At 40.4% G+C, this 26841-nt stretch overlaps 2 protein-coding genes across 2 annotated transcripts in view; both read right to left on the minus strand.

The window, feature by feature from the left end:
• Nucleotides 1-3158: 3158 nt before the first annotated feature.
• On the minus strand, nucleotides 3159-5009 carry LOC119235505 (grpE protein homolog 2, mitochondrial-like). Its single transcript, XM_037498912.2, has one exon. It carries the CDS (start codon nucleotides 4973-4975, stop codon nucleotides 4301-4303), a length of 675 nt encoding a protein of 224 aa, XP_037354809.1. The 5' UTR covers nucleotides 4976-5009; the 3' UTR covers nucleotides 3159-4300.
• A 7191-nt stretch (nucleotides 5010-12200) lies between these two features.
• LOC119236450 (adenylate kinase 4, mitochondrial) overlaps nucleotides 12201-26841 on the minus strand; it is a 54223-nt gene continuing 39582 nt past the window's right edge. Inside the window, exons 3-5 of the mRNA XM_037500282.2 lie at nucleotides 17059-17231; nucleotides 13824-13942; nucleotides 12201-12660 (exon numbers count right to left, since the gene is read on the minus strand). Coding sequence (XP_037356179.1) covers nucleotides 12546-12660; nucleotides 13824-13942; nucleotides 17059-17231 — 407 coding nt within the window. The 3' untranslated portion in view covers nucleotides 12201-12545. The remainder of the gene's footprint in view (nucleotides 12661-13823; nucleotides 13943-17058; nucleotides 17232-26841) is intronic.

The raw sequence follows: 26841 nt of genomic DNA on the forward strand, positions 1-26841 counted from the left end.
TGACATACAATACTCAATAACCAACTACCAGTGAGCCATCTGCTACTGCTTTTCAAAAAGATAAGGAGCTCTCACCAGAAGGCAAATCTATTAAACCACTAAGTACCCTAATGAACAGGCTTTTTTTTTTTTTTTTTTAAAGAAAACCTTCCTAGTTTTGAACAGCCCAATGAGTTGACTTATATGACTCTGGGAGTAACACCTAGATAAAGGAAATAAATAAATGTTAATGTTAATAGGAATCAGGATACTCCTTTTAAGAATAAAACTATAAAAACAGAATATGAAAAAACTCTGTAATGTTGAAATTTGAATTATAAATACCAGTTTGAACTTATAATTAAAAAAATACGTACTTCTTAATTCTATCAAATAGCACCACAATAAAAATGAGCACATCTAGTACCAAGATCTTAGTGTTTTTGAAATACCAATTTCCACTAAAAGAAAACTTTTGAGATATTGCTAATTCCAGCCTTAGAAAGCAAAATGCAAGATGAATCTGTGATATCTTCTACCAAATTCAATTAAGTGTTCAAACACCAATGAGATCATCAAAACACCATGCTCAATGAAAATGTCAGTCACCAAAGAACACTTACATGATTCCATTTATATGAAATACTCAGACAAATCTACAGACAGGAAACTGGTTTGTATTTGTCAGGGACTAGGGAAAGACTATTACCCCTGCTACTCTTCATCCAGAGTAGCAACTGTAGACATTATTTTTGCTACATCTGCATGATAACTGAGGCTGGGCAGGATATAAAACCTTTGATTCATACTTCCTTTCTCTGAAAAGATTCCATTCTTGTTTTGATTCGTATATTGAACCACTTCATGATTTTGCCTGCATGCCCAGAGTGATTTTCCTGGACATACTAAAATATGTTTTAAAGTTGACTTTTATAGTCAATTTTTAGCTCCACTGTTTAGGATTTATTTATTTTTTTTGTAAGCTTTTACTGAATTAGCTTTAAATGCCAGTTTGATTTATTATTTTATTGTTCTTCTTTAGAACATTCAGTTATAGGTGTGTTAGATCTTCATTGTCTCTCTTTTATATCTATTATTTTATTTCTGAGATTTTTGTTAGGATGTATTTATTTATGCATACAAGAACGGGGGTACAGGCCAGAGGTGTGAACAGAGTGGGAACAGAACAGGCAGAATGAGTGAAATACACTGCTGAGGGGAGTAGCAGGCGAGTCAGGGGAGGTCTGCTGCGCCATGTGGGTTGCTCCCTGGCCAGGAATCAAACTTGTGCTGCAGCAGCTGCAGTCAGCTTCATAGGTTGCGTCTCAACCCCTTGTGCCACCAGGGAGACCCATATTTCTGAGTTTTTTGCTTTTTTAATATTAATTCTCTTGGTAAATGTTTATGTCACTTTTCCATTTTTCTGTTGTACGCTTTGTTGAATCTATACCCCTTCATGAATCTTGTAATTTAGTCCTAATTTGAGGGATCATTTTTTTTCACTTTGTGTTCAGTCAATTTTCACTTGAATATTTTTGTTTTAGGGCCTCCATGGTGGCATAGGGGTTAAAGTCTCAGCGCTATCTCTCATACCCCTCCCGCCCACACCTCTGGTCTACACCCCAGTTCTTGTATGCATAAATAAATAAAAATAAATCTTTTAAAAAAATTTTTGTGTGTCCACTCCTCTTCTGGATTTGTGAATTTCCAATTTATTGTACTTTTTCATATCTGTTATTGCTTGTTAAAGAGTATTTGATTGATATTGGAGTGTTGTGCTAGTTTTTTCTATTTTGAGGTTGGTTCTTGAACGTTTTCATCAGCTAAAGAAATTTGATTCTCAATTTATTCTCTTTAAAAAGTAACTGTGTGAATGTTAGTTGCCTTTTTCTAGTCAAGACTTATTTTTCTAGACCAGGTATTTCTGCAGGTGGGGTTGGATTTCAGCAACTTGCAAGTTTCAAAGCTCAATAATGCCCTCTTCAGTTGGTACAGTGAAGTACAATTTCTTTAAGGGATACCACCTTTGGGGCCTCCCTGGTGGTACAACGGGTTAAGCATCAGCACTATGAGGCAATCTGCAGCTACTGCAGCATGAATTCAATCCCTGGCCAGGGGGGTGACCACATGGCGCAGCAGACCTCTCCTGTCTCACTGGCCGCTCCCCTCAGCAGTGTATTTCAGTAAATCTGCCTGTTCTGCTCCCCACTCTCTCTGGTGAATCCTCTCACCCCAGCTCTTGTATGCATAAATAAATCTTAAAAAAAAGGAATACCATCTGTGGGGATATGTTGGGGGGGTGTGATAATTTAGATTGTCTTAGATTTCATTGAATTCTAATTCCTATAAGGCTTTTAATATCCACCAACTTTTTTATTTTTCTCTTTGTCACCAAATTTCCAAGAGAGGCTTCCTCTTTCCAAGATCATGTGTTATCTCCCAGTGGCTATTCCCTCCTCAAAACTTACACATTTAGGCTTTGTACTTTTAAGTTCCTTCCTTTCATTTCTCTACAATGAGTGGTCTAATCCAGCATGGCCCTTCTTAATATTTCTCCAGCTAATATGGACTCTCTGGAACCTCTCCTTTTCCAACTAATTCCTGCCCAATCTTGCATGTCCACATGGCTCTATAGCCCATTCTGATATTTATGTCCCCACTCAAATAAAATGAGTTTATAATATTCTGTTCCCTGGTTATTTGGGTAAAAGGATATGCTGTTTGACTTGTGCAATTTTTTTTAAATTTAAATCACTAACACTTAAAAATAAGATTTCAGGTAAAAGCATAACTGTCTGGCTTAATCTGAACAAATTGGGTGACTTGACAGCACTGGGTCAGCATGCTGAAGTGCTAACAATGGGCCAGAACAGAACAATCCCCTTTTAGAAAAAACAGTGCAGGCCTCCCCCGTGGTGCAGCGGGTTGAGCACAGTGCTGTGAAGCTGTCTGCAGCCTCTGCAGTGCGGGTTAAATTCCTGGCCAGCCAGGGAAATGCCCACATGGTGCAGCAGATCTCTCCTGTCTCTCCCACTGCTCCCCTCAGCAGTGTATTTCAGCAGATCTGCCTATTGTGCTCCCCATCTGTCTCTGGTGAATCCTCTCACCCTCCCACGCCTCTGGCCTGTACCCCAGCTCTTATATAAAAATAAATAAATCTTTTTTTTTTTTTTAATTCATTTGCTAACCCATTTATTGAACAACACATTTACAGACTACTAGTTATAAGCAATACCGAAAAAATAAGAAACACATAGGCTCAATGACCCCAGGTAAATACATAGAAGGGAGTGAGATGTTTACACCATGACATAATAACTAGGAACTAAAGTTTGTCAATGTAACAGAGGTAGTGATTTGTGGAAAAAAAAAAAAAAAAAAAAAATTAGTGTAACTCAATGAAAATGAGAAATGGTGGGAACCTAACATTTTTGTCTTGACCATCTTCTCTTTAATGAATAGGTAAAGGATAACAAGGCAAACTAGATTTCAGGGCTCATGAAAGAAAAACTGTAGGTAAATTACTTACACAGAACAATTTATAAAATAAGCTGCTTGTGCTGCCTCATTTCCCAGAAATGATTATATACCCAGGGAGGCTGAAAGTAAGTTGAAGATACTCAGCACCAGGTTTGCTGGTCCTCCTTCCTCACAAGGCTTTGGGGTAGTTCCAATGTTTCAATGTTCCCTGCCTTCCAAGCCTTGCCTGGACCTTTAGTTCTTGTAAATGGAGCCAGAAAGGAACAATGAGGGGAACTATGACATGTGCCTGACAGGGCATACAAGGACAAATGATTGCTAAAAGGAAAATTAAAATGTCCTGAAAATCCAAGTGTATAAAAATCAACTCAAATGATCTAAATTCGTACAATTACAATGTTTTATCATCTAAGTACCCAAATGTTGAACCAATCCTTATCATCTCCTTTTCCCACAAAATATAAGATCCTAACAAACCATGGTAGAGACATTAAAGAGGAACAATCATTTGAAAATACACAAACTTATACTTGTCTTTACCTTTCAAAAAGATTTTGGAATGAAAGTGAACAAAGTATCAATTTAAAAACAATTTTCCTAAACATATTCTGATAAAGGTCATACAAACACTTGTCACATTGTTCAAATGCCCAAGGGCAAGGTTTCTGATGAGACCAAACAGGTCACGTGAAATGAACAGTATCTCAGAAATAAAGCCAATATGACTAAATCCAACCCAGACCACATGAAGTACCTCATGTACAATACAAACCTAGCTTAATAAATAAAGGAGACACAGGTGACTGCACTCTGGGCGAGCGCTCAGTTCCCGATGGCCTATTTAGAGTCTTCTCGGAGACTCCACCGCCACTTCCACCCGGGCAAGTCTAATGGTGCGGCCATGAAGCTTGTAGCCATCTTGCCTGACTAATGCCACAGTGCCAGGCTGCACCCCAACACCAGCAGGCACGTGACAAATGAGTTCATGCTCATGAGGGTCGTATTTGTCACCGATGGGTGTCATCTTCTCCAGGCCATGCTTAGCAAACACATTTTTCAGCTTTGCCTCTAAAAGTGACAACCCTCGGAAGATCTTCTCCAGAGTGAGCTTCTGGTCCCCAGGCTCTGTTTCTTCAGAAATGCACCCTGTTGTCTTCTCCAAAATGTCTGCCACCTCCACCAAGTCCTTACAGAAACTCTGAATTCCAAATATCTTGGCATCTTCTACACATCTCTGGGTTCGCCTTCTTATGTTTTCACCATCAGCTACAGCTCTTTGGTATCTCACTGTTAAATCCTGGACTTCCTTCTCCAGTTTAACAGCTTTTAGCTTTAAGGCTCTTTCTGCAAGAGAGGGCCCAAGCTCATCAGGAGGGTCCTCGGAACTGCAGTCCTCGCCAGTGGTTCTCTGGGTGGCAGTGCTGAAAGGACGCATCCATCTGCCGTCAGAGGCGGCACTCCAGGCCAGGAGGCGCTGCAACCGCCGCCGGCCCGCCCACAGGGACCGCGCGGCCATGTTCCCGACCTCGGCTCAAGCGAGCGGCGCAAGCGCACTTGCTCCGAGGGGGGGGTGTGTGGAGTCAATAAATAAATCTTTTAAAACAAAAAAAGAAAAAGCAGTGTACACAGTCCCCACCACTCCCACTGCTCACTTATCCCCAATTCATGTTTCTATTCCAGACTTCTCCCTTGGAGGCATTCAACTCTTTTACTCCTGTTATAACCCAATCATCCTTCCTTGTGCTCTACTACCACATGTGAGTTTAGATCTATAATTACAATTTTAGAATGCTAATCAGATGAGCCACTTTCTAGCAGAGCCTCTACCATCTATCATGAAAAAGTTAAGACAAGGTCAGTACAACCTCCTAGTACAACTCAAATTTATCTCTATTACTCCAGTCCTACCTCTGGCCTTCACAAGGCATACATGCTCACAATCTGCCCACATACCATCCCCCCCAGCTGGCCCTCCCACTCTCCTGCATCACTCAACTGAGAGATTTGCTTTGCCATGATCAAGCAAGTCATTCCCTTTGTGTTCTCTCAAATAAAATCCAGTGATTAATTCCAACCGTTACGGGTGGAGTTATCTAATCATATGTCCACCCCCTCAAGGAGACTGTGAGGAAGTCAAGGGCAAAAGCTGGATATTATTCATCTTTGCATCCCCAGGCCCTAAAAGTGCTTGGTAAAAGAAACAAAGCTATCACTGGATATGACATACTAGTCTTGGGCCCATTTCTATAAGTCAGCTTGGGCCAAATTGTGCTGTGGTACCAAACTTTAGTGCCTCATATAAGCAAAGATTTATTTTTCATGCATATTACTCATTCATCATGGGCTGGCTGTATCCCTGCTCTGTATCTTCATTTTAGGATTCAGGTTGAAAGAAAAAGCAAGAAGACACTGCTAGTCTCACTGCAGGAGAAAAGAGGTTTGTGACCATGTCCTGACTCCTAAGGCTTCTGCTCAAAAACATTTTGTCTGTGACAAAAGCAAAGCATATGCCCAAGAACAAAGCCAGTGGGGCAGAGATGCAAAATCTCCAGAAACTTCAGTATTATCCACTGCATCGCCATCATATCCAGGTCACCTTCCAGCAGGAGGTTTCTCCTACAGAAGTTGTTTTTCCTTCATTGCTCTAGCTCCCACCAGATAGGCCTGGGGGGTTCCTGCTTTTGCTGATTAACCCGACACTGGCAATGATAGGTAGATTCAGTCTCCTAATTTGAAAAATAGGGAGCAAATCTGCTCACATTATCCAGTTGTTTCAAAAATAAAATTAAAGAATGTTCATAAAAATCTGTGATGACTGGGTGGCACAAGGGGTTAAGCACTGCACTATGAGGTAATCCACAGCCTCTGCAGCACGAGTTTTTATCCCCACTGGCCAGGGAGAAACCCACATGGCGCAGCAGACCTCTCCTGTCTTGCCCGCTGCTCCCCTCAGCAGTGTATTTCAGTCACTCTGCCTGTTCTGTTCCCACTCTGTCTCTGGTGAGTCCTCTCACCCTCTGCATTTCTGGCCTGTACCCCAGCTCTTGTATGCATAAATAAATCTTTAAAAAAAATCTGTGATGATTGTAGTGCTAGATAAATTAGGAATTTGAGGGTACACAAAATGAAGCAACATAATCTAACAGGAAATAAAAGAATCAGGGTGGCCTCCCTAGTGGCCCAGGGGTTAAATCTCAGTACCATCACCACCACACACCTGAGTTCTATCTCTGGTCAGGGAACTAACCCACATATGGTGCAGCAGACCTCTCCTGTCTTGCCAGCTGCTCCCCTCAGCAATGTATTTCAGTAGATTCACCTGTTCTGCTCCCCACTCTGTCTCTGGTGAATCCTCTCACCCCCGGCACCTATGGCCTACACTCCAGTTCTAAGCAAAAATAAAAAATTTTTAAAAACTGGGGGTCATAACTCCTGGGATCAGGATCTTGCTCTGAAACCAACTGTCCCCTTATCTATCCAGGCAACACCATGCTCTCTGTTCCACCCCCATGGCCGGCTGTGAGTTGGAGATAAACCATTGACAGTATAATGGTTACAGGGAGGAATAAACGCAGTATCTGTAAGGTTGTATGCTTGACAAGAGTAAAAAATATATACAATGCTAAAATGAACTCACTAGTTAGAAGCAGAAAAAGACTTTATTTCCATCAAATTAAAAAGTATGACTCAATCTTCAAGCAAGATAAAATAATAGATGAAACACTTAAGAGGAAAACATATAACAGATCAGACTACAGTTTTTGATACTTTGAATTAAGTGTGTACACCAAAATCAAGAGGGCTGACAACTTTCACACTAAAGAAAAGCACTGATTCATTGTAAACACACAATTCTGGAAAACTAGAGCTAACACTTCACAGGACAGTAAACCAAAGAGACATCAGGTTAGAGAACAGATTTGAGCTTAAGGGGAATCACAGTGAAATGCCATTGTAACTCAACATTTCCCAAGATCTGTTCATCTCAACAATATATAAAAATCAGTAGTACAAATTCTCATAAAACTAGAAAAGTCCTCTAAGCCCTGACTCCTTGGAACTTAAAGATTGTTTTCACTTTGCCTTTTCACTCTTCTCTATATTAAATACCAAAAAAGTTTGCTATCATTTGGTACATTTCTAAATTTACAGCCAAAACTTGAAAATGAAGAAAGGTTTTTTAAAATGAAATTAGACACACACCAGACCTTGGGAGAATCTTCACAAGTGTGCTGCTCCTTTGAAAAGTTTTAAGGAGGAAACCTTTTATTTCAAGAATGACACTGGGTGTCCTAGTTATTACCAAGGAAGGAATGTATTTCGACACATACAGGACCTTTCTCCCTTTCAAAAATGTTTCTCTGCTCTCTCTCTCTCTCTCTTCAAATTGGGGGATTCCCTGAAGTATTTAGATAATGGCATCTATTTTGTCAATGAATCCTACCATTTGTTAAAAGATAAGGTATGGCATATAAACTGTACTTATGTCTCAACAGATGCAGGAAACAGATTTTTCTTCAGAGTTGAAATGTGGTTTCAGGTCTCCCCAACATCTGGGTTTTGCACATTTCTCATCTGGAAACCAGACTGGGTCAGTTATAAAAGGAAAGGGATGATAACCAGGCCACATTCCTATGTGAAAAGAATTATCTATTATTACTGGGTCCTTTTCAGACACCAAATGTATAAAAGAATTACTACAAATAGAGGGGAATAGAGAAAAAGCATTTCATACTATAAACACAACTCTGTCTTGCGAATGACCTTTCTGGCAAAATTAACTCTAACAAGAAACGATGGTGTCTGTTCAGTGAAAACTAATACATGAAATTCATCAGGTAGATGAAATGCCTCCCGAAATCCCATTACCCAACCTGAGGACAGAAGAGACTGGTGGCCTCTGTATATTCAGTGTGCAACTACCACCCACACCCACCAAGTGCCCAGTTCCTGTGTCAGCATGAGAGTGCCAAAAGCAAAGGTTTCAGGTAGGGGGCAGACACATGGTCCTTCCTGCTGACAGAATGGGGAACTCAAACTAAGAAAAGGTACAGCAAAGGCCCTTTTGAATATCCTGACTAATCCCTGTAGGTACATGAAAAAACAAGTTTCAGTAAATGGGATTATTTCAGTTTTTAAATACAAGGAAGGCAGATCATTGAGATAATATTACATAGGCTAATTGCTCAGGATTGAATTAGACAATGCATGTAATGTGCTCAGCATGAAGTACCAGTAAACAATTACTACCAAGAGTGCCTGTATCTTAATACATGTAGAAACATGTGGTCTTTGTGATCTGAGTGAAGATCCCCAGAAGGTTGGAAACTCTTTAGACAGTGAAATATTTGATGTTAAATATTAAACTTAGGCTCCAGGGAAACAAATTTTATAAAATTCCTATCTGTGGGTTTACCCAAGTGTCTTTCTATTTAAAATCGTCTTGTGTCAATATTGTATAACATGGCAGGAGAAGCCACAGTAGTACCTCTCTCCAAAAACTCCCCTCACCCATGACTCTTACTTTTTACCTTTCCTCCCAGTGGGAGAGGTAGAAGCTCATGAGAATGTAACTGCTGCATTATGGTGGACAGAAGGGTATACACTGGGGAAGGAGGATCAGATAGGAAGATCAGCTGCAGTCAGAACGATATGGCGACAAAAGCAGTGCCACCCTATCACGTGGTGGACAGGCCTGAATTGGCACTCATTTAGGGAGCTGGGACACAAGTCACAGCTTATCCTGTATTAGGTGCTCAATCTCATTTGTTCACCTATTACAGAGGACCAATTCATGATGAGAGCCATTTATTATGTTCGGGAGTGGGAGAGGGGGAACAAATTGTTCTGATCTCAGAGAAGAAAAGTGAACAGTGTTTGGAAAGCTCTCAGGAGCCCAGGCCTATGTGTGAGCATCCCGGCTGGTGGAAGTCAAGGGGAAAAGTCCTTTCAGGGTGCAATACCATGGACACCCAGGTGACAAACACGAGCTTACTTCTGCCACTGGTGAGCCTGAATCCAAGTCCAGCCTATTTTGAGAACTTTCATTTTATTTTAAATGATAGTTGCAGAGGAGGATCTAGGGCTCAGATGGCTCCTCTAGCAGCTTCCTTTGCTTAAGCAAAAGGAAATGGGAGTTTCATACAGGGCTGGATGTCCCCATGGTGAACTCAGCTACTTTTGATGTGAGGCCACTCAGATATTCAAGCCAAGCCCAGCGGGCACCTGCCCTGGGTTGCCTGGCATAGGACATAGAGAGTTAACTTCCACGCAAACACAGCTTGCAGAGTCAGGAAGACCTGGACTAGTCCTGGTTTCCCTGCTGATTGGCAGTAGGCACCTGGGCAAGATGCTTTAGTTTCTGACCCAGGCTTCTTTGTTTATAAATATGGAATCATGCCAATCTCGAAGGATGTTTGAAAGAATAAATGCTTAGAATTGTTCTAAAACTGCACATCATTCAGTCGGCCTTCAATGAATAGGACTGATTTTAAGTCTTTATCGTGTTACAGGGTATTAAACACAGCTATGGTTTCAAATTCTAAGTTAGTGGGACTCCTGCTAGGATAATAGAAAATAAAATGAATTCAGAGCTGGCAATAATCACAGAACATGAGGACAGACTGGAATCTAAGAGATCACCCAAACGATTTTTGTTGTGTAACTAACTGAAGGAACCACATGTGGGGTTCTAGAAGAAAAGAAAGGTCTTTTTAATTTTACTTTTGTCAAAATTTTTCAAGAAAACAAAATCATTGAAGGGAAAATTGGAGTTTGCTAAAGAAAACCATTAGAAATAGATCTTTTTAAGCCACAGAAAATGAGACAAGCATCATCCTCAAAGATCACAGGAAAGGTGTTTTGTTTCTTAATGGTGTCATCTAACAAAGGACTCTCAACTATTGGGTAAAGTAAACCGGTGAGACATGCTGAGTGACTCTGGTGTCGGCCATAACTGTCTATTTTGCTAGAAGGGAAAAGAAAGGGAAGAATGAAGAGGTTAGGCAGGGACTTGGATTCAGGCCATTTACCATTTCCCAAACCTTACCCCCAAAGCCCCAGGAGGCAGTGATTACAGTGGAACATCTGTTATACACTCAGGAAAGTGAACAAAGAGGTTTGAAGATTTTTTTCCCCCAAAAGCACATCTTTTTTTTTTTTTCTTCTGAATGATGCAGACACAACCTTACCTTGCTAGCTTATGGAAATTGTCACCCTAAGAGTACTACTCTATACTGTACGATTCTCCTAGCATTATACCTGTTTCCCTAGAAAACCTGAGCTGTGTCCACACACCTGATTTTCACTCTATCTCCATCAACTGGCATTCAAGCAGGACTCCTGTAAAGCACTCAGAAGGTGGCACCATTCACTGATGTGTCATCGACTGACTTGGCATTTCAACTGCACAAACCTAAACAGTAAACGTCTTATATTGTGCTGCGATTCAGAGGATGAAGAGGAGACTGTCCTATATGTTTTCACTAAAGTAGTCAAAGAACATTCATGTGAAGGGGCAAAGGAGGAGGAACTGGCAAGATTTGGGGCACTATCTATAAGGAGATGCACTTGCTACAACAGAATGCACATGCCAGTGAATTGACTGGAGATTCACTAGCACAACTGCAAAAATAAAATACATTGTTTCATCGCCACTAAAATACTGAAATCAACCTCCTTTTGTCACCCAATACGGTTAGGCAGAAGTCACTACCAGGAATAGCAAAGGACTCTTCCTGGGGACAGTTGGGATGCATGAAGAGGAATATTTATTTTTAAGGCAACTGGAATAAATTTCATTGTCTGTCCCAGAGGAAAGCAAAATTATGCAAAGTGGCCACCAAGTCTGAAATCAGGTAAACCCTTAGTACATGGTTTATTGGTAATATATTACAATGAGTGACAAGATAGTATTATCTAAATCTTTAGACGTAATGACCACCCTATAGAAAGCATCTTTGGAATAGAAAAAAGAATCTTGTTTTCCCATAATTGTAAAGCTGTCATACTCAGATGAGGCACAGTTAGTGCAGCATTTCCCTCTACCCCACAGGCTTCATTCCCTAATATGCTTTGGGTCACTTACAGGAGATAAACACTGTCAGCATCAATACGTAGCAGCATTTTCAAAACATCTTTTTATCTTGAGTAAAAAGCACAACTATTTTTACACTCCAGTTAATTCCATTCAGTCTTGTTATTTCTATGCATAAAATATGACCTTTTAATACTTATATAGTTGATAATTTTTCAATTTTTTTTTTTTTGAGGATGACCAAAAGACATTGGGGATTTTATTTTTCCACCAAAAAAAAAAAAAAAAAAAGAGCGGGGTTAACTGTGCATCAAACAAGCAGTTAAGGTGAGACCCTCCACAGAGCTCAGTTTCTGGTGCATGAAGAGATTCCATATCACCCCTTAGTTCTTACCTTCTTTCAGAAATAGCTACTTTATTTAATAGCCCAGGAGGGAAAAAACATTTTTAAAAAAATACAGTCTACAAGCCAAATTCTTTCATAAAGGAGAGATTCTGTGGAATGTGGATACAGAATAGAAATCATGAATTGTGGACACAGCCACTCACGGCCAGAGATGCAACCACTGAGAGCAACTGGCTTCAATCTCATGGTCACCAAGGGGACACATACTGGAGAAACTGGGACAGGCCCAAGCAACAGCCTTGGGACTCTCAGCTTTCTGGTGCTGAGGTTCAACAGCCTTTGGGAGATGGGGGGATCAGGTACCACCACCATCATGCATAAAAAGCATGCCCTGGAAGTCAAAACTCAGCTAGAGCTTGGGTTATATGTTGTCTGAAATCCAGCCAGGTGTCGCTTTCCTGAGAAGGGCTTCACACACGTGCAGAGAAATCTTAAACATGTGTAGGTGGTCCTTCTTTTGAAAGACAGAAGAGTCTCTTCATCAACTCTTTCTACTCATTAGTTTTCATATCAGTTCATCATTTAAACTAGAAAAGACCACTGCACGCTACTGCAGCTAGTGAGAGCTTCTAATTGGGACATGGCACCGATACTACACGTACAATTGAGTGAATGGCATCTTCCTGGTTCTTCTGCTGGGCCGGCTCAGTATGCTTCTTTGGACTGAATAGGCGTGATCTTGTTTGAGAAAAGCGTGTAAACATACGGCCAGATTTTGTTGGTCTCCGTACCAGAAAACTGGTGGAGCACTCCTCGGCTCCTGAAAAACAAAGTCCAGTAAACAAGAGCATTTTAGCTTTCCTTTTAACATGGTACTAGGGCACATGAAGATCCTGGGTGTGATACAACATGGTGTTGTGATCTGTATCACACAATGCTAAGGGCCAAGACAGCCCCTTCAAATGGTGTCAACACCCCTACCAGCTATGTCTAAATAAAGCTGTAGCTTTTTGCAATTCTGGCAAGCTTGCCATGAAGGCACTTTTCCTTCTCTCCTTTAAAAGAAATAGTAACATTAGACGAACAATTACAAATCAGCCTCATAAATTTATGATAGGCCAATCACTAACAAATCTTGATACTCTAAAACCCTATTACTTCCAACAATAGGTCATGGAACACTGCACTATATCATAAATATGATGGGGAACATCTGGGTTACTAGATTATTTAGGGACTACAGCATGAGATCACAGTGGATGGAGATTGTGAACTGTTGCCCTGCATGTAGTCACAAACAGGCTTTGCTTAGCTTGCATGCTGACAACATTTTTTAATTTGTTGCCAATATAAAAATTGCAATTTTTTTTCACACATGAAGAGTCAGATTTCTACTTCTCTTTAATAATAGGGGTCACTGGCCATACCAGGCCTGAGTGGTCCTGTGGTGATAATTGCCTGGAGCAGCACAGGAACTGTCTAGACCAACTTTCACTCAACTGTCCAGCTTGTGACATTCCCTGCCAGGTTTGACACTCATTCCGGATACCTGTTTAGCCCTTGCAGACATCGGAGTTTGCAATCTGTAGTTTATACTTTTAGTTTTTCTTTGTTAAACTCCCTCCAGAGTGAGGCCAAAAAAGCCAAAAAAGTCCCTTTAGTTTTTTATCTAAATCAGATACAGATACATTTACATCTGCAATTACGTAAACCATTACTTCAGCCACTTTACAAGAAAAATTTTGAAAAAGTCAAGATTCGCTTTTACAACCAAGCTTAGATGCCCTGGTTTTATCCCTTATGCTGTAAGAGTTTCAGCATTAAAATACTGGACTTTGTCTCCCACATACAAACAACTCTGACATTTAATCTGATTTCTGGAGAGGTATACTAGACTTCTAGGGTTTATCTTACTTAATTTCCCACAAAGTGCCATTCCATTCTAGCTGGCCATCTGCTGTGAAGATATTGAAGCACACTCACTTGTATAATTCAATGACTGGCTTTGCCACATCCTTGTACTGTCTTAATCTGGCAGCAACTGCTTCAGGTTTATCATCCTCCTGCTGAATTAATGGTTCACCGGTGATGTCATCAATCCCCTAGAAATACCAGAGAAATCTGTTAATAGGGTCAACAGTTGGGGCATTCCAAAGGTTAAAACTGTCCTGGATTCACCTTTGATTCCTACCATGTGATCAATTAAGCCTGGGTGACAATGGTAATGGTCAGGTCATTGAAAAAGAAAGAACACTATTTAACTGCATGTCAACCTTATTTCATGAGAGCTCACATTATATTTTATGAACTTCTCAAATCTTCCTAAACATATCCTGTTGATAAATGGTAACTGCAATTCACAATCTTTAGACTGAATTTTTAAAAATTATATAAATTTATTCTTTTTTTAAAGTGGTAAAAACGGGCCTCCCCGGTGGCACAATGGGTTGAGTTCAGAGCTGTGAAGCTGTCAGCAGCCTCTGCAGCACAGGTTTGATTCCCCACCGGCCAAGGAGATACCCACATGGCACATCAGACCTTTCCTGCCCGCTGCTCCCCTCAGCAGTGTATTTTAATATATATGCCTGTTCTGCTCCCCACTCTGTCTCTGGTGAATTCTGTCACCCTCTCGTGCCTCTGGCCTGTACCCCAGTTCTTGTACAAATAAATAATTCTTTTTTAAAAAGTGGTAAAAACACTATTTAATTAGATTTGAATTAAAAAGATTACTTCCACAAATTGTCTCTTTTAAGGTTAAAAATAAATAAATTAAATGTTATTCAATATCACCCAACAAGAAACAACCTTGAAACAAGGTCACTCTGGTCCTTCAAGATACTCTTAAAACAGCCTCATTTTCTAAGGCCTGAGTTCTTAATATGGAAAATAACAAAATATGTGAAAGAAATAACTGATATTTAGGACAAAACACAAATCTGAGAGAATTTCAGTCTTAGTTCTGTCAGTTTTCAAATTCTATCATGTAGCATTTCAGAGATTAACCTTTGGTTATTTTACTAAGTCAAATAATGACTTCTCTAAAGGTGAATTAGAAGAGGCATAAATCCATGACACAGAATCAAATATTCTGAGATCTGAATATTTTTAAATTAAAGTTTAAAAAAAAAAAACAAAAACCTGATTTTCGATATGGTTTAACTTCCTCGGAGTCATACCTGTTTGAAAATAGCAAAATGGACACAAAAAGAATTTTGTCTCCCATGCCATGGCTATTACCCACCAGAGGTAGTCACAAGAAAAAACCTGTCAAAAGTCAGGCAACTCAACTGGATAATCAGAAACTGACTATAAACTTGAAATGCACTAAAATTCATTACAACTCAGGACCTTGGACACATAATTTACACATACGATTTACTGGTTAGCCACTGAGCTGTCACACACGTATTACGGCTATCAACCTGACACAACAAGAGAAGGAGATGGGAGAAGGTATCTCCTTTGTTTTACTCATAGCTGCAAAACTCAGAGGTGGTTTACAGAACAGAGCACCAACAAATGCAACAACTGTGTCCTGGGGCTGGACCCCAGAGACTGTAAGAGCTGGCCCAGACTTTGAGCTGTCTTTGAAGTAGCTCTGTAATTGCAGGTGTTCTTTTAGAGATACCAAGTCTTTGGAAAGTATTCAGTATTAAAGCTTCTCAAAAAAAATTTTTAAAGATTTATTTTAGGGGGCCTTCCTGGTGGCGCAGGGGGTTAAGCACCTCACTATAAAGCAATTTGCGGCCTCTGCAGCATGAGTTCAATCCCTGGCTGTCCAGGAAGCAACCAACATGGCAAGGCAGACCACTCCTGTCTCACCCACTGCTCCTCTCGGCAGTGTATTTCAGTCAGTCCGCCTGTTCTGTTTCCCACTGTCTCTGGTGAATCCTCTCAACCCCTGCATCTCTGGCCTGTACTCCAGCTTATAAGATTTATTTTATTTATTTATGCATACAAGAGCTGGAGTACAGGTAAGAGGTGTGAGGGGGTGGTGAGATGATTCACCACAGACAAACTGGGGAGCAGAACAGGCAGATCTACTGAAATACATTGTGGAGGGGAGTAGCGGGTGAGACAGGAGAGGTCTGCTGTGCCATGTGGGTTAGCTCGCTGGCCGGGGAGTGAACTCATGCTGTGGTGGCTGCGGATAGCTTCATAGTGCTCACACAACCCCTTGCACTAAGAAGGCATTCTTGAACAACTTACATTTATAAAAATATTTCAATAAGGAGACTAATACTTAGACCAAATGAAAAAAATTTGGTGGAATTTGACAGACTCTATAGGTACCCAGAAGCTGGGAAGTCATCTTTACCTCCTTGAAGTAATTTTCTGTAGTAAATACTGACTGTATATTCAAGTTTAATCTATTTTAGAAACATCAACCCAATAGGACACAAGTATATAACTACTACCTAACAACCGGAGTTAAGATTGACCAGTTTGAACCAACTCATGTCTTTACCAGAAAGAATAATGCTTTTTAAAATAAATTGTTTTGAACTACTAAGGGCAACCTTTTTATTCTGTCCCTAGTCCTTATACCTCCTGACTCCCTCCACTCACATGACCCCAATCTGACCACACTTCCTTAGTCATTCTCAGTCCCAATCACCTTGCCATCCTGGGATATAGCCTTCCTATCTTTATTCTTGCTCTTACATGCTAGAGGGCGCATTTAAATATACATATAAAGAAGAATCGTCACTGTTTCACAGAAATGGGACATTCTGCCATTTGCTTATCTCATTCAGCAACACCTAGACTCCTCTCCATGAGAGTATACCACTTAAGCCACTAATTTTACCAGCTATATAATATTCCAAATGTGGCTGTTCTCTAAATTTATTTAATTAACCCCTCTATGTGAACACTCATTTTGTTTTCAGAATTTGGTTTAGTTCCTTTCTGGTTGTTAAGGCTTTCATTTCCATAGCACATATTCCCAAGTGAATTCAATGAAGTTTTAAAGATTCAATGTATATTGTTATTTACAAACTCTTAATACTTTGTATATGTCTAAAGTCAAGATCCCTCACTAACAATAACTTTAATTTGCATTCCTTGACCCCTAGTGAATGAGAAATTTTTTTAAGTATTTGTTGACCTTGGAGATTTGCTCTTTTTAATAGTCTCTTGATATCCTTCACTCACTTTCCAATGGAAATGTTTTGCCTCTCCTGTCAATTTGTTAAAGCACTTTGTATATTCTTACATGCACATGAGGTGGGTTGAAGTCCAGGTTATATACTCTTCCACTGGGAGGATGAATCCAGCGCCGGCTGAGACGATCTTTAAGTGTTTCAAATGGAATGTTCAAAGTGATCACTAGATCCAGGTCACAGATTTTGTCCAGGGTTTCAGCCTGAACTAAAGTCCTAGGAAAACCTATATGCAAAAAAAAAAAAAAAAAAACCCATATATATATATACACACACACACATTTATACACACATATCAAGTGCAAAACAGTTCTCAATTATAATTAGTCAATGAAATATTTTCAGTGACAGAAAAAATCAAATCTGCACATATACTACTCAGAAAGGAACTTTAATCAAAACTCAATATATAGTCTGTGGTCCGGTGCCAGTGTGGATCACAGTAAGTACAGAAATGAGAGCATTTAGGAGTGTTACAGCGATTTCACGAAGCAAATTTTAAAAGCTGTCAAATCTAAATTAAAGTCTAACTGTTTTTCTTTCCATTAATTTTTCCAGTAGTTCGTTTTTGTTGTGAGTGACAAAAGGCATACTATGCAAAGGGCTGGAAAAAAACCACAAAACTGAACTTTCACTATATACAGTTTGAGAGCCCTGTTATGGAGTTTATTTTCTAATTTCTCCAAAACGGAAAATTACCCTTGCACCTCAAGTTTGTGACAGCTACCAGGTAGATAACACTGTGATGCTATCTGGGTCACCATGGAGCAAGAATTTGGACCCATTTTGGGCTATTGGGATTCAATTCAATCTATGGCCGCATGGATTGGGGGGAGGGGAGAGAGTAGAGAAAGGATCTTCAGTAGAGTCCAATAAAACTACAAGGACTTTCACCTGTCCCAAAAAATTCCCTTTTGATACTATGCATGCTCACAACCAGGTCTTTTCCTCCAACTCCTTGCTCACAATGGCTCACTATAGATAAGACTGGGGGTGTTAGATAGAGAACTGGGTAGCAGGCCCAGGAGCAATGCTAATTCTATTGGTCAGCTTCAGCCTAGCTTCCCCCTACACTGTGCAGCAGAGTCAAACCTAAAATTTTAGCTTCATGAGATGGGGATTTAAGGTGTTGCCTCTGGTACGAGGTCTGGTACATTCCGCACTAAAATGCCAGCAGTCAGGGCAATGAGCCATCCACATAAAGGCACTCTCACACTAACTGCCAGGTCCTGCTGTCCTTGAATAACCCCCTCTCCCTAAAGCTTCAAGATGACAATTGGTGTTAGTGAGATGCCTGCAGCCAAAACAACCAAGATCAATATCTATGCTCTTTCCCCCAAATCTCTTTCCAAGGAAAAGCTATTTTCTAAAGCAGTAGCTTCCAAAGTGCCCTTTCTTGGACTACAGAGAGAAAATAGAAATGCTGTTTGTAACTTTTTTGCTCATTCTTTAAGATTCAGTTTGGGAGGGTACATTTTATAAGGTATATATATTAATAAAATTATGTGTACATAATTTATACAAAGATGGATAGCTATCTATTGAAAATGTAAACTCAAAGTTTTTACTGATAAACATGCACAGAGAATTTTAGAGATGGCCCCACTAAAGAAAGCCTTGTATCTTATATCACCATCCACTGCCGAGAAGCATTGTCATTTATACTTTGGATAGAAGTTGAGGGCTGAGAAAAGCACTAGGAAAGAGTAGAGAGCTCTAAAAGAGAATGACAGTACCTTCAACAAATAAAAATTAAATCTTGTTAGGCAAACTTTCCTTATCTATGGAGGAACTTGTACTATGAGAGTACAAGCCAGTGGGCTCAGCTCCCCAACTGTTCTGAACTCTGGGGCCCTCTGGAGGAATGGGTGGAAAATGCAGCTGTGGGAAAAAAAGCAGATCTCAGGAGGAATCTATCTCAAAATATTTTAGGGTAGTTCCATTCCCCTGGGCTCTCAAATTTGAAACTGTTAAAAGCCACTGAGAATCACTTGTACTGGTGGCTTAGAGATCTGTTATGTCAATGACTTTTATGTCCTCCCATTCTCAAAACAGGTTAAAGATTGATGGAAATACTATGAAAAGGACTATACTGTACTACACTGTAAGTAGGTAATGAAAGCTAAAATGGGAAAGTAGTGTTTTAAAATGTCAATGTTGTTGGAATGCAACTATGTCAGATGATTTAGAATTAACAATAGAAATAAGTCATTCCCCAATATCAAGGTTCTCCCTTTGATGGTCGCATCAAAATCACCAGAAAAGAGTTAAAAGAATAGAAGAGGTTATGGATGCCCAGATTCCATCCCAGGCTTCCTAGATGGAAAATGTGCGTGATTCTATTTCCTCCTGATTGAGTAACAAGCACCCAACTTCTCAGTGACAGCAAGAAGTACAATACTCGATATCTGCCCCATTGGGGGGGGGCGGGGGAGGGAAGGAGAGAGAGCTTAAAACTACTTCTAATGAAGTACACATCTCCTGTACTTCAGTTCACCAAAAGAGAGCTGAGAAAGAAGGTCCAAATACAGGCACATTTTTCCAGATTCAAAAAGTCCCTTACTCAAGTCACCTGTTTGTGCTATTTCTGCCCAGAACTTTATTTACCTTTAGAGCAAGTGGTATGACAGGGAAGAAAGCCAGAAATATTAGAAAACACAACAGTGAACTAAAAGTCAAAGATTTAGTGCCAGTTGCAGTTCCAAAAGTTAAGGAGAAGCAGCTGTAAGCGGATCCAGCCAGGATTCAGCATAACACATTAGTGACGGGCACAAAACACTGGAATTAGACACACCTGGATTTTTTTTAAAGATTTATTTTTACTTATTTATGCATACAAGAACTGTGGTGTAGGTCAGAGGTGCAGGGGGTGAGAGGATTCACCAGAGACAGAGTGGGGAGAAGAACAGGAGGATTTACTGAAATACACTGCTGAGGGGAGCAGAGGGCAAGACAAGAGAGGTCTACAGCGGCCATGTGGGCTAGCTCCTGGCAATAGCTTGATAGCGCTGAGACTTTAACCCCTGCACCATCAGGGAGGTCCCACACTTGGATTTAACCCTAGATCAACCAAGCCAAAGAATGAGAATGTTCACACAATCTTGCGGATCCTTAGTTTTCTCAGATAGGAAACAAGGGTGTATTAATTTGCTAGGCCGAAAGTGGCTTAACACAGGAAGGGTAACCTAAACAAAGGAAATTGAATTTTTTCATAGTCCTTAAGGCTCAAAGTCTGAGATCCAGGTGTCTGTAGGGCTGGTTTCTTTGGAGGCTTCTCTCCTTGGCTTTCTAAGGGCCACTTTCTCCCTGTATGTTCATAGGGTCTTTCTTATATGTGTGCATGTACCCAAATTTCCTCTTATTTCTTGTCATATTACATTAGGGCCCACCCCAATGACTTCATTTTGAACTTAATTACCTCTTTAAAGGGTTTATTGCAGGGGCATCCCCGGTGGCCCCAGGGTTAAGTCTCTGTGCTATCACAGCTATAGCCTGTGTTCCATCCCCAGCCAGGGAACTACCCCACATATGGTGCAGCAGACCTATCTCACCCACTGCTCCCCTCAGCAGTGTATTTCATTAGATCTGCCTGTTCTGTTACCCACACTGTCTCTGATGAACCCTCTCACCACGCCCCCACACCCCTGGCCTACACCCCAATTCTTCCATGCAAATGAATAAATAAATAAAAAGAGTTTATTGCGAAATCATAGTCATATTCTGAGGCGAGGGGGGCACACAACTCAGCCTGTAAAAGTATAATGCCTACTGCATAGGGCAGTTTTGAGGATTAATAGAGAAAATAAAGGATAAAATTTTTAAGATGCAAAGTGCTAGACACATTGTGGGTCTCATAAATGGCTGTTGTTGGTAGAGATTTTTGGGGTTCATCTGGTTTCTCAATCAATTAAAGGCAACAGGAAGGAAAGCCCTCACCACCCATCTCACCCATATTTAATCCCCTTTCTGAGATTTATGATCATGAGTTTTGTGGTCACTGGTGCTCTGTGATCCTGCCATCTTTTCAGCTCAGCATTTTTAGTTGTTAATCACACAGATTCCAGGCAGAAAGGAGCTCACCCTCAACAAGCTTAGAACCTGGGCACAGCACAGCTGCCACTCCTGTGAGCTTAGCACTCTGAGGTTATCTGCTGACCGTTCTTTCATCACTTACCTCCCTTTTATTTTATTTTTTACTTTTTTTAATGTGAAGCTTCTAAATCTACTCTCCTGATCTAGTTCAATATCTTATCATGATGAGCTTTAATGTGGGTTATAGAATGGTAAATTCAGAACAGACAACATTAAGCTGCTGATAGTACCTTGAGGGAGCATATGGACATAGCTTTAAAGGTGCTAATCCAATGCAAGCTATGAGAGTTACAAGAGAAGCCAAATCCAAAAAGTGATAGCTTCATTATTCCACTAGTGAGCACCCGATTTCTAGAAGTATTCACAGAGTCCAGGCAACTCAGATTGGGGAGAAGCAGAATCAGATGGATTCCAAGTTCACATTCCAATAATAATTCAACAAACAGCCTTTATACTGGGGTGTGAGGAGTGACACGGAATAAAGGCCAATACTGGTTGGGGAAAAATGAAGGCAAGGTGGGACTGGAAATAAAAAACACAAATAGTCAGCTTGATGACCAGAATAACACAAAAGAGAAAAGGTAAACTTGAATTTTTATAAAAGTACGAGAGAGGTGGTGGGAAGAAAGAATAATACCCCTTGGTCGACAAGTTTCTATATGAGAAAATCAGTCTTATCAATAAGAAAAGATAGTAACATCCTAAGGTTTTCATTAAAGCAGATGGTAGAGGAACATCCCGCAAAGACAGAGCACGGGGAGAGCCAGGTGGAGAAATTATAAGGAAAATGAATTCCAGAGGGTAGATGGGAAATTGTGGCAAAGATGAAGCGGGGGAGAGGTATCAGTTCATAGCAAAAGAGAAAAGGATGAAAAGAAAAAAGGCCACTGGAGAATGACTTACCTTCCCATCAGTCACCAAGAATCACAGAGATAAAAGGCAGTCAGAAAGAACTAGCCTGAAAAAGTAAGATTTTCAGGGAAGGTATGCTGCTTCAGTTGCTAACATGGACACAAAGGCCCTGTGGCTGGACTGGGGCTCACACTGAAATTGGGATGCAGTGTCATAGGTCTGGCGGGTCACTGGTCCTGGAAAGGGGCTGTCACTCTAGTTAAGACAAAAGGCAAAGTCCCATGAAGTGGGCATCAGTATTTATCTACCTACGAGGTTCTCAAAATAAGATATTCTTCAGTTTAGAGATCCAAACAGATCCCTGGCACACAATGGGAAATGGTATCCCTCATAGCTCCAGCATTTCCTGAATTGATTTACATCAGTATCTCAAGCTGGGTTGAGCACATCATCAAAATAATTCAGAATTCTCACATCAATCAGCTGTCAAAAGCAGAATGCTAGATAAGGTGCAATCTGACCAGCGCCTCTGAAATCACTTTTAGCAGCGTCTCTATCCAGCTGTACATATTATCACAGCATGAAGACTAATGGAAATCAATGATCAAGGAAACGTGTCCCTGCATGAGGACCTGAGATGCTCATATTGACATGTGGGGTGTGCTTACAGCATTTTGCTCTCAAATGTACTTCTCGTTAACATTCATGATCAGGTTCTCTTCTGGAAATCTACTCTTTATATGAAACTCACTCCCCTGGTGCTGTGAATTGATAGGATATGGGCATCTGAAAAAGGAAAATAGCAGGTGTGTGACATGTTAAAACATGACCTGTGGCAATCTTATAACAAAATCTGTATCTAAATAAGGATAGTCATTCTGAATATGAAAAGATGAAAATGGATATGTAAAGTGTTTAAGCGAATGCATTCTAAGAGACTATCTTGTCTCAGTAAAGAGATTTAGACTAGGCATGTCATTGCTCACATTGCTGGGCCAAAGGAGAATTTGCCACTCTGGTTGTGGATGTGTGCTGCTCTTTAAATACACTTGCTTGTAGGCCCTACTAAATGAGGAGCTCTTTGAGGGCTAGGGCTGTGTTTATTCCAGAACAGCTTGAGATATAGTCAGAATGCACTTGGATCGGGTGTTTCTGACCATCAGCAATTGCTGACCAAGCTGCGCACTCAAATTTTGCCAACAGGTGGCAGCATTCGTGATTTTAGCACTTGGAGAGAACAGCTACAAAGTTGTGGGTTGCCTTTCAATTTTCAACTTAAAAGTAATCCTCAAAGACAGGCCCTCTAAATGACTAGCAGTATTCCACGCTCCTTAGACAACCTATTCCCAGTGAATATATTCCATTAATAGTTGAGGAAACAAGGAAACTCAATAAAGGAAAATAAAGATCATATTTAAGCTTGGAAAGTTTGCCTTCTTCCCTGCCATACATATGAGACTATAGCATTGCCTGGCTTCTCATCTGGGAAAAATCTACCTTGTGCTTCCTCACCAGGCTATCCCTACGCCTCGCCTCCAAACCAGGCCTCGAAAAGCTGCCCGGTCCTGTCCAATCAAACAATTCATGCTGAAAACTGAGTTTTATGTACTTACATTTCTCCCCAGATTCTGTCACCTTCGATCACTAAGCATGGTGCCTGCAGGTTTTTAAGACCCCCAAACAGTTTCACTAGGAGCGGGAAGGTATCACTAAATTCTTGAGGGGTGCTGTGTTCCCACTTGGGCCTTGGCACCTGCTCCTCGGAGCCATGCCAAGAGCCTGAGGGAGGTAACTGAAGCAAGAGGAGCCACAGCAACAAGCTGAGGCAGTGGAAAGGAGTAGGAACTAGGCCGCTTCTGTTTTTCTAATTTAGAGTGCGCTTGCTCCAGAGGGGGCACTGAGCCAGAGAGTCCACCACCACATTCCCAGGCAGGAAAGCCAGCCCTCTGCTTGATGAAAATAAATGAGCAATTCTGAAGGGCAACTTCATCCAATAGCTGCCTGGGACTGGCAGCTTATGAAACAGTCAGAAAGCATCGGGCCCCCTTCCTAACTCCATTAAGATCTTGGGCCAAAGTGGTTGCCTCTGACCACCCATCTCTTCCCAGTTGTGGGGAAAGCAAGAACCAAGTTGCAAATGCAAGCCATTGTTCACCACAATTAATCACTGAATGATTAGCTGAAGCCAAAAGCAGGCCATAGTTCTGCCATAGCCTTCCCCTAACCCAGGGGTTCAAATGATTCCCAACACCAACCAGAAGCCTTAATAGCAAGTCAAAATTAATCACCATCAATACCTGTTTTATGAAAAGCTTTCTCTCCCATCTTAAAATAACCTTATCTGTTAACACAATATGTATTTGCACATGTATCTCAGACCTCTACCTTCTAATTCCTTCAGTTTTGATTAAGGGATGGTGAAAAGACTAAGTGGCAGCAGTGCTCCAGATGTTGGCAGACATAGCCTATACTGTTTCACTTTTAAGTACCATGTTTTCTGCTGTGTTGGGACTCACTCTCTATTCACGCAAGTTTCCTGGGACACTGGAATTACTCTACTATATATAATCTTAGAATTCAAAAGATTAGTAGCAAGTAGGTCCTGCTTTCCAGAAGTCATGGGTGAGTAGGTAGTGATTCAAAAAACCCAGATAAGCTATAATCACTATTTAGTGATCCACTGACAAAGAGAAGACAAATACTCCAGAAAATGAGGGTTTTAACCACAAGGTTGGTTCTTCAAAGTGGCTTAGGGAAATAAAAAGGTGAAAGAATTCCTATTTAAGCATTTTAGGGAAATTCCACAGCGGCATTGAGATCCTCCGGCACCAGTGTGATGGTTTTCCCTACTTAAGAACATAGATGAAACTATTAGTTTAAACACCTTTTGCTTAAAGAATGTGTAATAAAATAACTGAGCCCTCTGCCCAGAGAGGGAAGATCCATGCCACACTAGGAGGAAGCTGTTGTCTGCAAGTCCCTTGCTTAAAGTCTCTTCTATTTGTGAATTCTGCTTGCTTGTTATTCACACATAGCCCTCTATAAAAAATTCCAGAAAGATTGTCCCCACCATACCTCAATTGAGAAAAAAGTAATTTGTAAATGGTTTCACTAAAGGCCAGTATTTTCACCGCAAAGGAAATGAAAAGGCCAAGTATCCCTACACAGAATCAGCTCCAGGCTGAGAGTGAGACCTTTCTATCATCAGATGTATATTTATAAAATTTTTCTATGTGTCCAACACAGTTGTAAGCCTTTTCAATAAAGCCATGGCTAAAACAGGTAGGCCTGCTTCCCAAGACCTGCATTGGTGTGACCATGTAAAGAAGGTACATCAAATATGCAGGTAAACACATAATGTCACATGATCATAAGGTATGAAAGAGTGATATGGATAGATAAGGTGGTACAGGAAGAACTATCTGAAGAAAAAAATATCTGAGTAGAGATCTGAATGCAGCAACCCACGTGGATGCCTGGAGGTAGAGGACATAGTAAGTGCCAAGGCCCTGCAGCCTGAGTATACAAGGCACATGAAGAAATTATGAAGCAGTTATAAAATATAAACAAAGTTTTGATCTCCTCATGCCCTCCAGATTAAAGATCTGCACATACATGAAGGCAAAAGGAAGCACAGAAGCAAGAAAAATTTCAACAAAATATGATATAGACAAAGAACATTCAATATAATATTTCCAATATAACTGGCATTCCACATGGGCAAAAAAGATATTAGGGATGTCCCTGAAAAGTAAGAAATTAATTGCAGATCAAAAAACAATTCTTTTCTATGGAAAAGAAACAATTCAAGAGGCTAATAGAGGAAGGAAATCATATTCAAAAGGGAGAAAAATGCTAGAAGTTCCAAACCTATGTTATAGATACTCCTATTTTCTGGATGATAGGAATACAAGACAGTTAACTTTGCTCACTCAAGACTACAAAGCTAAGCTGTTCAGGTCTGATTCCTAAACTAATGCTTTTCCCAACACACCATTGCTTTCTTAGCATGGAGCTTTGTGCATATTAAATGCACGATAATTCTGTTCTGCTATTACTCTAGCGTGGTATCCTCAGATGCTTTGGATAAAGCTTTGCAATGAGTTTTCTTAATTTTTCCCTTCCCAAGATACCTGCTTCACACATTAGGGAAGAAGACTCTCCTAACATCTAAAATTAGGATTTGAACAAAGTTTCACCCCATGCCTTACTTTATAGATTTCTAATTAAGTAGTGATAGCAAATGGGTCAATGCATCGGAAAACATGAAAACATACCCAAATATAAAGAAACCAGATATCTAAAGTTTATTGGAATTGAAAATTTATCTAGTTAATTTTTAAGTGTTAGTTGGAAAGAAAGTTAACAAACAAGTTGACTCCAACTCATGGCTTTAAATTTTATTTTTAACTTTCTTCTAACTCATTTTTAATATTAACTCTAATGCTTATTCGCCTTCGTGGTTTTGAATTTCACCAAGTGTTTTAACATTTGCCCTGACCATTTTCCCAGTCTCATCTGCTCATATTTTTGACAAGGATTATCCAACTACTGTGATTTCCAGAAAACACCATGTTGCTTCATGCCTCAATGCTTTTTATGCATGATGGTCCCTGCAACTAGAATAAGCTTTATTCCGACTTTGAAGATTTAGCTCCTGCTGCCACCTTCTCTGGGAAAACTGCCTAGTCGCTGTCTCTCTCACCCCTAAAACAGGATCAATCAGTTTCCCCTCTGGGCTACTTCTCACCTTTCATCACCCACCACTGCTACCAAGTTCCTATATATGAATGGTTTATGCAGCATTTGGTTTTCCTGTAGCAATGAAGTCAGGAAGCATGTTCTTCCTTCCATGGTGGGGCGAAGGTCCCTTTCATAGGGCCACTCACAGA

The sequence above is a fragment of the Talpa occidentalis genome, unplaced genomic scaffold, assembly GCF_014898055.3.
Source record: "Talpa occidentalis isolate TD23 unplaced genomic scaffold, MPIMG_talOcc4v2.1 talOcc4.9, whole genome shotgun sequence".
NCBI lineage: Eukaryota > Metazoa > Chordata > Mammalia > Eulipotyphla > Talpidae > Talpa > Talpa occidentalis.

Excerpts from the sequence above, each read along its gene's own strand:
- LOC119235505 (XM_037498912.2), bottom strand. The coding sequence starts at position 4,975 with ATGGCCGCGCGGTCCCTGTGGGCGGGCCGGCGGCGGTTGCAGCGCCTC.